This window comes from Electrophorus electricus, chromosome 7 (assembly GCF_013358815.1).
Source record: "Electrophorus electricus isolate fEleEle1 chromosome 7, fEleEle1.pri, whole genome shotgun sequence".
Taxonomy (NCBI): Eukaryota; Metazoa; Chordata; class Actinopteri; order Gymnotiformes; family Gymnotidae; genus Electrophorus; species Electrophorus electricus.
In genome coordinates, this window is record NC_049541.1 from 11,632,526 (window position 1) to 11,647,299 (window position 14,774).

Genomic DNA, 14,774 nt, shown 5'->3' on the forward strand with positions numbered 1-14,774 from the left:
CAATGCCAGGACGAGTTCAGAGGCCACTTAAGGTAGACACTTTTGGTTCAAGGTGTCCAGTATCTTTGTCCTTACCGTCTCAATAATTACAAATATTTCTCTTTCTTTCCCTTACCCTCCCTTTCAAATGTCTCCTTTGCTCGCTTGACGAATTCATTTAAGTATTATGAGGAGGGGGGTCTTTAAGCTGCTTAGTCAATGGCTAGTTGTTGGCATCTTGAGTGTCTGAGAGAAAGCGGAGAGAAGAGAGACAGAAAAGAAGGGCAGACTTGATTTTCATTGCAATCTTTGGAACAAATAGCGAACATTTACCGTTTACACGCCGCCTGGCGACGCGCTGGCGCTGCAGGCTCGAGCGAGCCGGGCTAAGATGACCAGAGAGCCTTTGGAGAGCGCGAGCCCCCGGCTATCAGGTTTTCCAGATCCCCCCGCGTGCGCACGGCTTCGGTTTCAGGCCGGGCTTGTCCGCGTTCTGCTTTGCTGCCGCGCGCCTTTAAATGAGTGTCAAAGAGCCAAATATCAAATAGCAGTGGGTCAAGCCAATTTGGAGAAGTCCCCCCCCCCCATCTTAGCACCCCACTCCCTTTCTAAATGGCCTAGCTTAGCTCGAGCCAGTGAAATTAGGTTAGACAAACAACAGGCCCTCGCGCTCTCCCATTTACACGACGCATAAACTTTCTATTAGCGATTAGAAGAACTGATTAAACATCTGAAAGCGCTCGATCGTTAGGAAATACAGATGTCACGTTACTTTGCAAAGGTAAAGCGATTGTGTCCTTTATCTGCATTTAACTGACGTTACATTCAACTCAATTTATTAACGAATGTATGAATAGTAGGACATTCATTCATACGCCCCACGCCGTGTAGGCTACCTTAAGATGGTGTGACGGTTCTGCAATGATTCCGCAATGAAAAAAAAAATCCATCAGCCACAAGGATCTCGATTCACTTTCCTTGTAGTCTAATTTATGCAGTGCAATTAATCTGAGTAATTGAAAATACCCATAGCATGTGAGTGCTACAGTATACATAGCCGCTGAGCTAAATCCGCTCAGATAACGGATTTTAAAAGCACAACTTCCCCATCTTTATAGCGTACTAAAGCAGCAATTCATTATCGGCCTTAAATAAATATAAAATAGTCAGTGGCACCTTTGGCAGTAAATATATGCTGCGTTTTAAAATACAATTTTGTAGTGGGGGGAAAAAAGGAGCGCGGTTTGTGAGTTGGGTTTTTTGATTGACACTCTGTCCCCAGGATCATGCTTAATCCCTGCTTCTCTCCAGCCTTTTCATAACTCATTTCTCCGCGCGAGATGGGGACCCTGATGGTTGCCTGGGAGACGGCGATAGCGCTAAGCCATTTCCATGTCTGCGCGAAGGCCGTTATTTCGCGTGCATAGCCCATTTGCAACAGAGGTCGTCACAAAGTCATTTCCCAACACAGCGCACATTTATGATGACACTTTCCCCCTCTCTCTCTCTCTCAATCTCTCTCACCCTCTCTTTCTTTCTCTTCACAAAACTCGTGAACGCGCGCACAACATCAGCATCTGATGACGTCCCTCTAGCAGGAGGATGAACTGCCCTTTCTGATCAAAGGAGCCACTATGCGCTCGCGGCTGGCCTCATGTAGGTGCCCCCTCCCCATCACCATTTCAACTACCCCCACCCTCCGCTCTCTCTATCCTCGTCTCTCTCTCTCTCTCTCTCTCTCTCTCTCTCTCTCTCTCTCTCTCTCTCTCTCTCTCTCTCTCTCTCTCTCTCTCTCTCTCTATGCGCGGGAGAGAAATGCCTTCACTTTCAATCAAAATACTGCGGAGAGCACAGGGCTCGCACGTCTGTATTTTGACATTTTATATCGACAATCTATTTCCCCTTTCAGAGAGAAGAATGCATATTGCATGACTCGGAGCATGCCGGGAAACTGAATAGGCTCCGGTTGCGCAAAAGCGGCGCCGGCGCGAGACCTGCGGTGTCATGCGACAAAGCTCGATAATAGGGGGGCGAAGGGGCTATGGGGGCGCGTGGGTATTTACCTGTGGTTTAGAGTTACATGTAATAATTACCCTTATTTATTTATTTGTCTGTGCGTTCGTGCATTTGAGCTTTAATTAATCTCTCTTTATTAACATACCCAGACACGAGGCGCAGTCACCTGTTTGGACCCTTACGCTCGGAGCTGGAAGATGCTTTTTGGCTACTAATGATATGCCTTAGAACACTTTACAATGTGCTCTCTGAATTGCCTGCTCCGTAATTCATTTTTGTTTGTTCTTTTTTCTTCTTTTCTCAACAGGAGAAGAAAGTTTATAATATGGGGAATAAGGGCAGTGAGCGATTGGAGTTGTGGGACGCAGATAGAGACTTCATTAGTGCTTTTGGATAAATAATAACCTATCTCCGCGTTGCACCTTCACGCTCAAAGTTTGCGTGACGCCTACGAGGCTGATTATATTAAACCCCAGCACGTGCCAGTGTTCGGGCTATTGATCGGGCTATTCAAACATTACGCGCGCTCTCTCTTAATTGCAGACGAGGCTCCAGGCTGAGAAGGAAAACTAAAATAAATAAATATTCTAATTAAAATGATTTTTAAATTTTCCCTGCACTGGTGTCATGCCACGTCCCTAATTGCTTTTCAAGCTTGTCGTTTCAAAAACAATTGATAAAGAAGTGCGGCACGTTTGCGTTAAAAGAAGATATACCAGCCCCATAGCTTACGGTCAGCGCCTTCGATAAAGCTGCAAATTTAGAGCTGCAAGACCTGTACAACACAATCACTTTCTAGACTTCTAAAGCTCATACGCAATAGAAATAAATAAACAAATAAGCTTGCGGCATCACCGTCAAATATCTTCGTTTATACGATAACGCTGTTTCTGAAACTTTTTCAAAGAGTAAAGTAAATAGACTCAGAGGAAAAAACTGCAAGGCTTTTTACAGATGTATTTGAAAACTCCTGAACTCATTTGATAATTAAAGCTATTAAATCAGAATGGCCTACTTTTCTTTGGCAGGTTCAAATAAGTGATTTGTGGAAAACATTACATCAGGGTTTAAGTGATTAATATAAACGGTGTGTTAGTTCCCCTTGTGCAAATGAAAGGAAACAATATATATATAGGGACAGCAGGGAATACAAATTGTCAATGCTTTATAAAGCATTTACAGTTTTTAACATAGGCCTAATTATTTTTTTTAATTTGAAATATAATCGTAAATGAGCTTTTAAAAATGCTTGTTTTGGTTGAACTGACCAAAATACAGTATCAATAATTTTATCTTATGTCATTTTAGTCCCGTTGTCATCCGACAGGGGGCGCCTTGTTTAATAGGTAAACAAAACAGTCGCATTCTGTTCACATTCTTTCAAGCATATCAGTTGTCTGTATTATGTGATAGTTTGAAAATCTCGTAACCTCTTGCCCACGTCTTTTTATGTGGGTGGGCCACTCTCAAACATGTAGGTTAACCTTTAACAAAAAAGGAGCATGTGTGTATTCCAGCTACTCTGGTGGGACTAATTCTGAAAGATCCGAAGTTAACGATCTGTGCTTTGAAGTTAGACGGGAAACAGACACAACAGAATATGTCATGTTCACATTCTATTATATTCACATGTCCAATCCCAAGACGTGTCTGAATGTGTTCATATTTGTTCACAGTTATAACGACTATCGTCTTTTAAACGTAAATATCATCCACACTACTGCCTGTTCAGTCCTGATCATTTCACGCGTACACAGGACGTTTTATTTCAGGCAGACTAGCATTAACAAGCATCCTAAAACACAGTGTTCTAGAAATATGTTAGCTATAAAGTGGACTAATTCAACTAGAAGGCTGTTTTTCTATTAGGGACTCAACGAGATAGCAATGCGAAAACGCATAGGACATATTATCCAAGGCAATATTATTAACATATGTCCAAGGTCCTCCCTACTTTGTTAGAACTTGCGCTTATAAGTTAGTAATAGTTTATGATTTTGCCTTGAATTTGCATACCTTTGATACGTCAACAGAACTGAATAAAATTAAGTCAAACAGCTTTCATTTTTATTTCTTTATAAACGTTGTCTCTGGGGAATAGATTGTTTACCTACAAATCCATTTCAAGCAAAATGTGTCTTCACATTAGTTATGTTGGCCTTTATGTTGTGTTCATCTGTACATTCAATATTTTTGGAAATATAAGTATCATATATACGAAGAATATAACGCAGAAATACTCACTATACTAATTCAGTAGTTTGTTTTATATTGGGTCTAATTTTGGCAGTAAAGCACATGCCATATAAATCTATCATCAGTGTTTGCACGTGATGAATAAACAGGAGTAAACAATTTGCTTTTATCTCTCCTCACACTAGGAGTGCAGAAGGCCTTGACCCTCATTTCACCTTTGACCTATCCTTTAAACCCTGTCGCGTTTAAGTTCACCTTCAAATCTGCTTAGACTGCACTACTGCTTTGCGTCTTGTATAATAAACAGATTCGGACTGCATATAGCGTTTGTAGTTTTACATTGGGGCCAATCATTTGGTCATCTAACTCAGTGGTCTAAACGTAGCGAAGACTTAATTACCTTACCCATCTAGGCTAAAACTTTTTTAAAAATCGTGGACCCGTAAGTGAAGTCGCTGTTAATAATTGCTTATTCATAAACCACACGTTCCCCATTCATTATAAAAAAATTATGCTTAAATTATATCAGCAGTAATCTACAGACGTCTTTGTGTATGGAGAAACCAATTGATCTAAACTAAGTTATTTAAACATCAATTACATTTAGCTTGGCGAGTACAGAACCATAAACGCCCCTGTTTCTGACCGAGTCACCGGTAAAGGCGCCCGCGCATTTCGGGTCGGACCGCGTGCCGCGACAGGCCTCGTTCACGCTCCGGGTTGCACGCGCCCGACGACGCGCAGCCCCGATCCGAGAAGGGCAGCGAGGCCGTCGTATCTTCTCGGCGCCCAAAACGAGCCGGTCCGCATGTGGAAGACATTTCTTATCGCAGCCCAGAGTACCGCTAACCGCTACCCTCTGCTGGGAATCGGCCTCCCTATCTTTGAAGCGAAACGACGGCGCAATCATAAAAGTCGTGCTTTCCTTTGAACAACGTATCATGCAGGGACGATCTTTTTTATTTTTTATTTATTTATTTTTTTGTCTTTGCATCTGCGCGAGATTAACGGGAACAGGTAGCTTCGGGATGTTTAACGATGTATTAAAAGACGCACGTGCGCAGACCCGAGCGGTTGTGATCACTGGTCACATCGTGCACGAAACGGGAGCAGCTGAGCATCGGGTGTCCCGAAACACTTAAGGAGTGCAGCCCGCAATTTAAACACACATCGGCCCTGGCATGGCCACAAAGGCTGGGGTTTTACTCGTCGGAAGATAAGCTGGAGGGCAGGTGGTTTCTTACGCTTGGAAAAAGTAAAGGCTGGCTGAGAGGGCGCGCTCTTCTGAGTATGCAGTTAGACAGAATTCTGGTGGTTTCCTACATAAAGTGTTTCATTAGCAGTTAGAATGATATGGTAAATTGCCGTAGGCGGGGACGGGAGGAAGCCGCTTCACGCTGCGTAAATTCGGAGCGGTTCTCTTGAAATTATAGACCGGTCAGCGTAGTGACCCTCAGCGCAAAGGCTCAAAGAGTACGCACGGACAATGAAATCCATACAGACACCTGTAGCACAACGGAGAGAATACTTCCGAATAAAATTACACACGGCCACACTGTTTATTTCCCGTAATTATTGGAAGGGTTGCTGTTACATGAAATGTTTAACTTACGGAGTTTAACTTCAGTTTGAGCTCGCCGCACGGTTCAGAAATGAATAGGCCACAGGTACTTGTCAAAGGGAAAGCGTTTGAGACTTAAGAGTTTACTTTAAAACCGATCAAAACGAACACGTTAATGGCTGCAGGAAAACATCAGCACAATTCAACTTTGGCCATAAAAAAGTTGGCCATAAAAGTGAGCAGAGACAGTGACCGCACCTGGAAAAAACGGCTTTTAATTGAATCCATATTAAAAGGAAACCTCATTCCAATCTAAATAAATCAGAACAACAATATTAAAAAGGTTGATTATAGTACATGACATTTTTCCCCTCTTTCAGTGAAGTGATTCTGACAAGTCAACACGATGTTGAAAAAGCCTTCGATGAGGACGTATCAGAGACTTTAATCTCAACACACGCCAACTGAACAACCAGTCGATTCCGCACAAAAAGCTTACACACACCGGATAGGAGTATCGACATAAAAAAATTAACATATAGACTTGTGAAAATTTCATTTAAAAATACACAGATGACTACAGAGACGGAGTTAAAAAGAGGCAGGGCGGAATTGAAATAACAGAAGGTAACAGTTTGAACTGAAAAAGGTATTAATCTCTAAACAGATGAGGAGGGGGAGAGAGGGAGGGAGAGAGAGAGAGAGCGCGCAAGAGAGGGAGAGAGAGAGAGGGAGAGAGAGAGAGAGAGAGCTGATCATCAGTGCGCTTTGCGTTTCCTCTTTTTTGTTTTCTTGTCTTTCTTCTTGCCAGCACACTTTACACAGAACCAGGACTGGTGCTCTGGTGGGGCAGTTACGAGACCCACACAGGGCCTAAAAAGACAGGAAAGAGAGAGAGAGAGAGAGCAAGCATTTGTTATAGGTTCATGTTTCTCTAAATTTCAATTCATAATGCACAACCCAACTGAAAACCTTTGGTTCTTATGTCACTTTGGTTTGTTGGCGCTAATGTAATATGTTTACAGACGTGAAGAAAACATGGACTAATTACTTTTTCAGCATAAACAGCTAAGGTTCGATTCACTGATGAGTTAGCCTAGCCCTCAGTGTAAAGGAGCACTGAGCTGCCCTCAGTACAACGGGCGTAATTCTAGGCTTAAACTCAGGCCTGCCTTAAACCTGTCTGTCTGAATCCAGCTTTGTAGTACACTTTCCCCTGATGTGTTTCACTAGCAGATCTATCAGCTTTGATCAGCTCTGCGATGGCCAGGCTCTGTGTGTTTCTCATCTCCCAAAACTGGAACACATCTGAAGGGACGATTCCATACGTCTCTGCACCCGTGCCAAGAGAACAGCGCGTTTGTTGTGGCTATGCTACCTCCTACTCCGTGCTGTGTGATGTATATGTATATGCCTGCTTTCTGGCATGGCCACTCATGCGTTTCCTAAGTGTTTGCGCACACACACGCACGCACGCGCACGCGCACACACACACACACACACTTTCCACAGAGCAATAAAAAAACATGTTGGGAGAATGGGCTGCAGAATGGATGTAAAGGTGAGAACTCGATTGTGTCATGAGACGCTGCTGCTCTGAGGTCAGATCAGAGGGCAACTCTCACCAGTGGTACCAGTCGTCACACTCGTCACAGCCGATCATGGGACTGCCGTCGTCAGGTTTGTTGCAGCCGGGACAGATCCAGATCTGGTTGCCCCATTCATCACGAATCTGTTGGGCACAAGCGCACACATGCCCGATTAGGACAAAAATGACGGGGGGTCAAGGGACTAGAGGAACAAATCGAATCCGAGGCACCAGGAAAAACCTGTACGAGATAATACGTCAAGCGATGGACCAATCTCTAAACTGCAGGTCTAAAAGGTGATGATGATGATGGCAGCTCACCACATATGCGCTGACGGTCTCTGTGACGACGCTGCAGCCACGGGCCTTGGCCTGGCTGGGCAGGGGCTGGAGCACTGGGGGCGGAGGAAGAGAAGGGAGCAAGGGCGGGGCGCGCGGTGGAGGCGCTATCGGGACCGGCGCAGGGGGAGGGGCGACCGGCGGGGAGCGCATCCGGGCCCCCGGGCCGGACCGGGCCGCCGGCGTCCGGGCAGGAGGGGGAGTGGGTTCCAGATCAGACGATACCTTACTGATGACGCTGTGAGAAAGAAAAACGGAGTGTTTATTTGAAAAAATATTTCATATTACAATTCAGGGAAAAAAAAGGCACTCATACATTAATTATACAATAACGTCCGGATTAACGTCTAGTTTGACTTAAATGATGGAAGCACATTCTTGAGTGTAACATTCTGAATGACCCCCTACTGTTGCTGGGTAACAGTGTGATTGACAAGGCCAGAGAGAATGGGCAACCCCGGTCGCTGTGGTTTTGACCCCGAGAGGGGCGTGTCAAGTGGCCAGCTCCGATTACAGACACACGCACAGTCATTATTTATGTGTTATCTAAATGACACCTCAAACGTACATGCACAAGCACACACACACACACACACACACAGGTAAGTGCATACACACGCACGCACACACACACACACACACACACACACACACACACACACACACACACACACACACACAGTTACTCTTGCACACATTTCCATGACAGCTCTCCCTTAGTCAGTGTGAGGTATGAGCTGCTCAGGAAATGACCTCATGACTCTCTTAGGCCAAAGTTCATAGACATCTATGTTTCCACGTGCATCAATGGAGCCACTGTTGGGCTTAAGCAGAATGTAATTCCCAATATGCATATAAACAAACACACATACAAACACACATGGGGACATTCACATGCATCCCCGTTAACATGTTTAGAGCTGTATTCTCATGTGAACGCGCACACACACACGCGCACGCGCACGCACACACAGAAAGGGCAGCTAATTGTGCTCTGAGAGTTAAGCACAGGTGCAAGAAAAGAACACAATAGAACATTAGGCATTAGAGACATAATAAATGCTCACACACTCACAGAATAAAGCATTTCCTGTCATCACACACAAACATGCACACATGTTTCCGTGCCTTGAATGGTGGCGGAATAGCAAGGATAAGGGAGGAACAACAAAGCATAGCCTAAACACACTCAAACTAAATACATCAATGCATTTAGTTGTGCGCGCACGCGCACACACACACACACACACACACACACACACACACACACACACACACACACACACACACACACACACCCCAGCACACATACGTGTCCACAGACTTACCTGTAGCCTGCTTATACGTATGCTAAAGTTGGGACGTTAAATGGTGTGAACACTGAGACTATTGATAGGAGTGTGCAGCAGGAGGTGTGTGTATTTGTTTGTGTGTGTGTGTGTGTGTGTGTGTGTGTGTGTGTGTGTGTGTGTGTGTGTGTTGTCTCACACAAAAACCTCATGGGCCGTCTGGGATTGGTCACATGACCCTTAGGGTGAAACACACACCTGCATGCAGACACACAGTCTCTGACCACACAGAGTGCTGCCTGATACTCTCCTGGCTGTGTGCGTGTGTGTGTGTGTGTGTGTGTGTGTGTGTGCGTGCGTTTCTTACATCTTGTCCTGACCAGCTCCAACTCTCAATGTTAGTCTGGGTATAACAGGAGACTGAGGCACTACCGGAGCTTCCACCTGAGACAGAGGGAGACACACATGAGATGAAGAACAGTACTGTACCGCGCAGGCTCATCCAATACTGCCATACCACAACTATACAGGGAAGAGCCTTCTCTTAACACAGTGTAGAGATAATCCAATACAGTTTACAACCAGTGACGACGACGACACCCACACACCCACACACCCACACCCACACTACTGTAATGCCGGCAGTAGTCTAGGCCAGCCAAGGCTGGGGTGGGGGACAGGGCCGATGGAACAAACAGAACAGGCCTGGTGGACGGGCTAATCAAAGGAATGGAGACACAGCAGCAGATAGATGAGAGAGACGGAGAGATGGATGAACAGAGAGAAAGAAAGGGACAAAGAGGTGAAGAGAGGGAGTAATGGAGGAGAGGTGTAGAACGCGTCTCAGAGGGGTCGTGGGGGGTTTATCTTAAAGCCAGAGCTCTTTGTGTTTGTGGGGGGAGGATGGGGTGTTTGCCTCTGCCTGGCTTTTGTCTGTCCCACATCTGCCAGAATGCCACCCGCACTAATTGTTTAACACGGATACACGCCTTCTCTCCCTTACTGCTTTTGTTTTTATTGGCGCTCAGTGCGTTTATTACAAAAGCTTTGTATGTGTTTGGAAGCCCCTCTGCTGCTTGCCTCTTTCTCTGCTTTTCTCCGAATCTGTAACTGCCCCCCCCAACCTCACCCTACTCCAACCACTGTTCTGTCTCTCTTTTGTGCGGTCTCTCTCTCTTTCTCTTTCTCTCTCTTTCTTCTCTGAGAAGAGAAAGTGAATATCAGCAGAATTGAGGGGGGGGGATGTCTGAAAGGTTGCATCATTCTAAGAGAACAGGCGTGTGAGAGGGTGCATTACCCAGAGTATTAGCACATGCACGCGCACAAACACACACACATGGAATGAAGAGCTAGGTCCAGCTCCCTCTCGGATCATGGCGTCTCCTCACACAAGTGGCTTCGTGAGGTTCTATAACACCAGCCATTACGCGTCCTTTTTGGTGGAACGGGCGCCTGAAGAAAAGGTCTCCCGATCCGTCCACGCGCGAACAGGCAACACCGCGCAAGGGGCTGCACTAGAGTGGCTGCAATTCTACCCTGACATCAATGATTCATCCTCAGTTTGTACTTCGTTTGATTGGCGCACTTCTTAAGTTAACCGAGGACGGCCTGGGCCGTGTGCGTGCGCCATCGCAGACGAGGACAGGCTGGGGCCTATCAAATGGCGAGCTGTCGGCCGGAGCGTCGGCGAACTGCTGCCGAAACTGGATTATAGCTGGCCGTGCTCCCCTTCACTTGAAAGGCATTTACGCCTCTTTGGGACGTCCTTAGGGAGCGGGCTTCCTTCACACATGCACGCCTCCCAACTTAAACACACATGCACGCGTTTTACCCTCCCAAAGGAAGGGAGCTGAGGCCCTGTACCTGCATGATAAGACCTGGGGGTGGGGTGTGTGTGTGGGTGTGTGTGTGTGTATGCACACATTCAGGGTCACCTACAATGGCAAGTTCAGATAGTGCTATCTGCTTATGTTAATTAGACTTTAAGTGGTATGCAGTGTCTTTCTCCCTCCTAAAGTGCCCGTTCCCACTTAACCCGCCTGGTATCACGATGAGCTGCACTTATTCAGACGCTCACTCGTTATTTAAACACACCCGGACCGAGAGTACATTAAAAGGTTCAGCTGTGCCCAAATTGATTAATCAGGTCTTAAATGTACTGTATCCAGCATGACCTAGAGCAAAGCTGCACTACAGTAGACCTTACTAAAGGACTGATAACGGGGGGAGGGGGGTGGGGGCATCAAACTCAAACATTTCTACAAGAGAATAATGAGATATAACACAGTTTAGCTTAAGGAGACTTTCTTTGTGCTATTTAGTGGCCAAGAAAGAACGCTGTATCGGAGAGGAAGATTAGAGAGGTTGAAGAGGATCTTCTGGCGAGGCAGGGAGGCGTCAGAACCAACCCCCACCCTCGGGAGGGCTCTACAGAGACTGCTGAAGGTGACCACAAAGTCCTTCTCACCCGCGGGACGACTGCGCAGAGCTTGCCGTTTCCAAAGGTACAAGCTTGCTCTGACCTGTCGCAGAAGAGCCAACACGGTAACAGCTGCAAAGGGTGTAAATGAACAGTACGGAAGACATGGGGGGGGGGGGGGGGGGGGGGGAACGGAAGGAGGGACTGGCCAAACTACACGTGTGTCTGGTGTCAGTTTAGGTGGCCCGTAAAAGTGACCGAAAGGAATTTATAAAACTGCTTAGTTTATATCAAACTGACACCATAAACCAGTTTCCACTACTAGTAACAAACGGATAATTATTTTTCTAGCTTAAACGTCCACCAATGTGCAAAAAAAACAAAACAAGTTTGTCTTCCTCTTCTCTGCTCACAAACGGCACGAACACAAACAGCCTAGTTCAAGAGTCTGAGCACTTAAATCTGCCTCTTCATAGCAAGCAGTAATGTTTCCAGTATGCATCTCTGTGGGGGATTCCCGGCAGCCCATCGGTGTGTCAGAAATCCTGGTGCCACCTCCGCCACTCTGTCCTTCGGAAATTCCTGACCGCAGCTTTAAGTTAATGATCTAGATAACAGAGAGGACGGGGCAATTCTGCGCGGTGCTACTGCGGGACATTCATCTGCCCTCTCCTCTGGCTGGCCTTCTCAAACTCCCTCGCTCTTTCTCCCCATTTGGTCTGCGCTGTGAAATACTCGGTGTCAATCCGGCATCCCCCCCCCCCCCGGTCTGTGGCAGCAAATGGGAGTTTTGGGTGGAGGCGCTCGGGAAGGCGGTGTCCGAAAAGCACCCGCGGACGGCAGGGGGTGGAGGTCCTGAGATAGCACCACTCCTGTGTGGCCCCCGCGGCGGAGCCATTGTGCCTGGATTTGTCCAGTTTTTATGTAAACGCCATACTCTTTTCACCTGAACTAATACAACCAGTGGCGTAAGCCCCTTACTGCTACGGACGGCATTTTTCTGCTAATCTCTGCGGATTTAAGTCCTTTCCACACATACCTCGGGGCAGCTGCTGATAAACCGGCCCCAACTCAACACCGCCACGACTGCCCTTTCTCTTCCCTGCCACTCTCTCTTCTCTCACTTCTTCTCCTTTTTTCCTCTCTCTGGGACGCCGGCAAAGCAGCCTTGCAAAAAATTAAAGTGATCAAGAGATTTAAGCAGAGAGAGCAAGAGAGTGAGAACGGGAGAAAGAACGGGGGAGAGAGAGAGGAGAGAGAGAAATCGCTTTCTGTATCCCATCTAGTAGTGGCAGCCTGAGTGGAGAGAAAGGAGAAAAAAAAGAAAGAGCGAGCGCACGAGCAGGGGAGAAAAAAAAGAGGGTCAGAGAGAGCCGCAAATTCTTGTGGGAGAGGGAGACGGAGAGAAATGGAATTCTACACTTAGCTGTGTAAATCAATCCTGAAAGATCTTGTGTGATGTACACGCATTATCGCTGTGCTGGACCGAGAAAAGACACTGGAGGCTGGTTTTGCTGAAGAGGAATTAACACTTTCTCTATCGTTGACTTGCACAAAGACACACGCACGCATACCCCAAAATGGTCTGTGGAATGGGTAAACAGAAGCTCTGAGGTGTGAGTATTATCCCCTGTTTGATTTGCACATAGATTGACAGCTTTGTGTATGCACACACTTTTGTGTGTGTGTGTGTGTGTGTGTGAGTATAATTCTTCACACAAGGGAAGCTGTAGGATTTCAGGGACAAAGTGAGCGAAAAAGGATCGAAAATGTAAATGTCATTCGGTAATCTGCCTATGATCTCCAAAAGTACTAAGTACACCCACACCCACACCCACACCCACACACCCACCCAGAGAAAGCCAGACTCAGTCTGCAAGTGATCTCTAGAATCATGCCTGTACACAATGGCTGTGCATACAGTAAAGGTGAAGATTTGTGAAGTGCTTTCTGCAAACTGCTGCAGCGGGAGGTGGGAGGGCGTGTGGGCCTGCCGGCTACGCTGGAGCACCAGTGATGCCCCCCAGTCTTACCATTAAAGCTGGCTTATCCACCTTGGGCTTCTCCTTCTCCTTCACCTTCTCCTTCTTCTCCCTCTCCTTTTCCTTCTTCTTCTCCTCCTTCTCACGGGGCCTCTCCTTCTCGCGCTCCCTCTCGCGCTCCTTCTTCTTCTTCTTCTCCTTCTTCTCCTTCTTCTTTTCCTTGTCCTTGGCCTTGGCCTCCTTGCCGTGGAACGGCTTGTCGGGTAGGAGGGGCTGCAGGGGCGGGAGCATGGGGGGCAGGCGCAGGCAGGAGGCGGGGCTGAAGAGTGGGAGGACGGCGGGGGCCGCCTCCTTGGGCCCGAGCGCCAGCCTCCGCTCCTCCTTGGCACGCTCCTTGCCCTTGTCGCGCTTCTCCTTCTCCTTCCGGCTCTTCTCTTTGTCCTTCTTCTTCTCCTTGTGCTTATCCTTCTCCCGCTTGGCGCCGGACACGTCCCGCCGCTCGTCGGCGCCGGCCAGCACCGCCAGTTCGGGCCAGGGCAGCTTGCCGTCAGGCGCCTGGCCGCGCTCCTTGTCGCGTTTCCTCTCCTTGCTCTTCTCCTTGCTCTTGCCCTTCTCCTTCCCCTTCTCCTTCAGCCGCTCGCGCTCCTTCTTCTTCAGCTTGGTCTTCAAGTCCTTCTTCAGCTTTTTCTTGACCAGGGCGGCGGCCGCCACGGCGGAGGCGGGGTCTTTGCGCTCTGGCGGCAGCTTGAGCGGAGGCGGTGGCGTGGGCGGGGAGTCCGAGAGGGAGTAGTAGTAGGTGTGGCCCTGGGGCGACTGACAGGGTGGGGGCTGCGCCTGGTTGGCCTTGCGGATGACCTCGTCTATGGAGTCGTCCATGGTCCAGCGGCTGGGGGCGGCTAGGGGAGGGGCCGGCGGGGGCGGGGGTGGGTGTTTGCCGACGAGGGCCGGCGCGTGCTTGGTGTGAGCGGGCGCGTGCTTGGGCCCCCCGACCGGGTGCGCATGTTTGGGCGGCGCCTTCGCGGGGCTGGGGAGACCCTCGCTGTCGGAGTCCGAGTCGTAAGCGAAGGGGTCTGCAGCCCCTCCTCCGTCCGCACACGCTCGCGCTATCACTGCGGCGATGGAATCTTCGATGGCCTCGTCGCCCGGGTCGTGACCTTTAAACTGACCGTCCTGAGGAGCCTCTTCGATGTGAGGCGGCGCCCAGGCCCGCCCACCTGGCAGTAGATGGGCAGGACCTGGCCGCGGGCTGCGGGGGCTCCTGGGTCGCCCAGGCGACCTCTTCCCTGCTTTCTGGCCGCCCTTTTGCGGAGTGATCAAAAGAGGGCGGGCTGATATGCCAGAAGAGGCGGAGCCGCCACCTCTTTTGGGCGATTTGTTCTTCTGCCGGGCAGGGGAGAGTGAGGGG

General features: G+C 48.2%; 1 protein-coding gene across 1 annotated transcript in view; it reads right to left on the reverse strand.

Moving 5' to 3' along the window:
- Positions 1-6,009: 6,009 nt before the first annotated feature.
- The window catches only part of taf3 (TAF3 RNA polymerase II, TATA box binding protein (TBP)-associated facto), a 36,504-nt gene continuing 27,739 nt past the window's right edge, over positions 6,010-14,774 (reverse strand). The window contains exons 3-7 of the mRNA XM_027026829.2: positions 13,421-14,774; positions 9,336-9,412; positions 7,662-7,917; positions 7,378-7,484; positions 6,010-6,625 (exon numbers count right to left, since the gene is read on the reverse strand). The exon at positions 13,421-14,774 is cut by the window's right edge and continues 343 nt beyond it. Of these exons, the coding sequence (XP_026882630.2) occupies positions 6,511-6,625; positions 7,378-7,484; positions 7,662-7,917; positions 9,336-9,412; positions 13,421-14,774 (1,909 nt within the window). The 3' untranslated portion in view covers positions 6,010-6,510. The remainder of the gene's footprint in view (positions 6,626-7,377; positions 7,485-7,661; positions 7,918-9,335; positions 9,413-13,420) is intronic.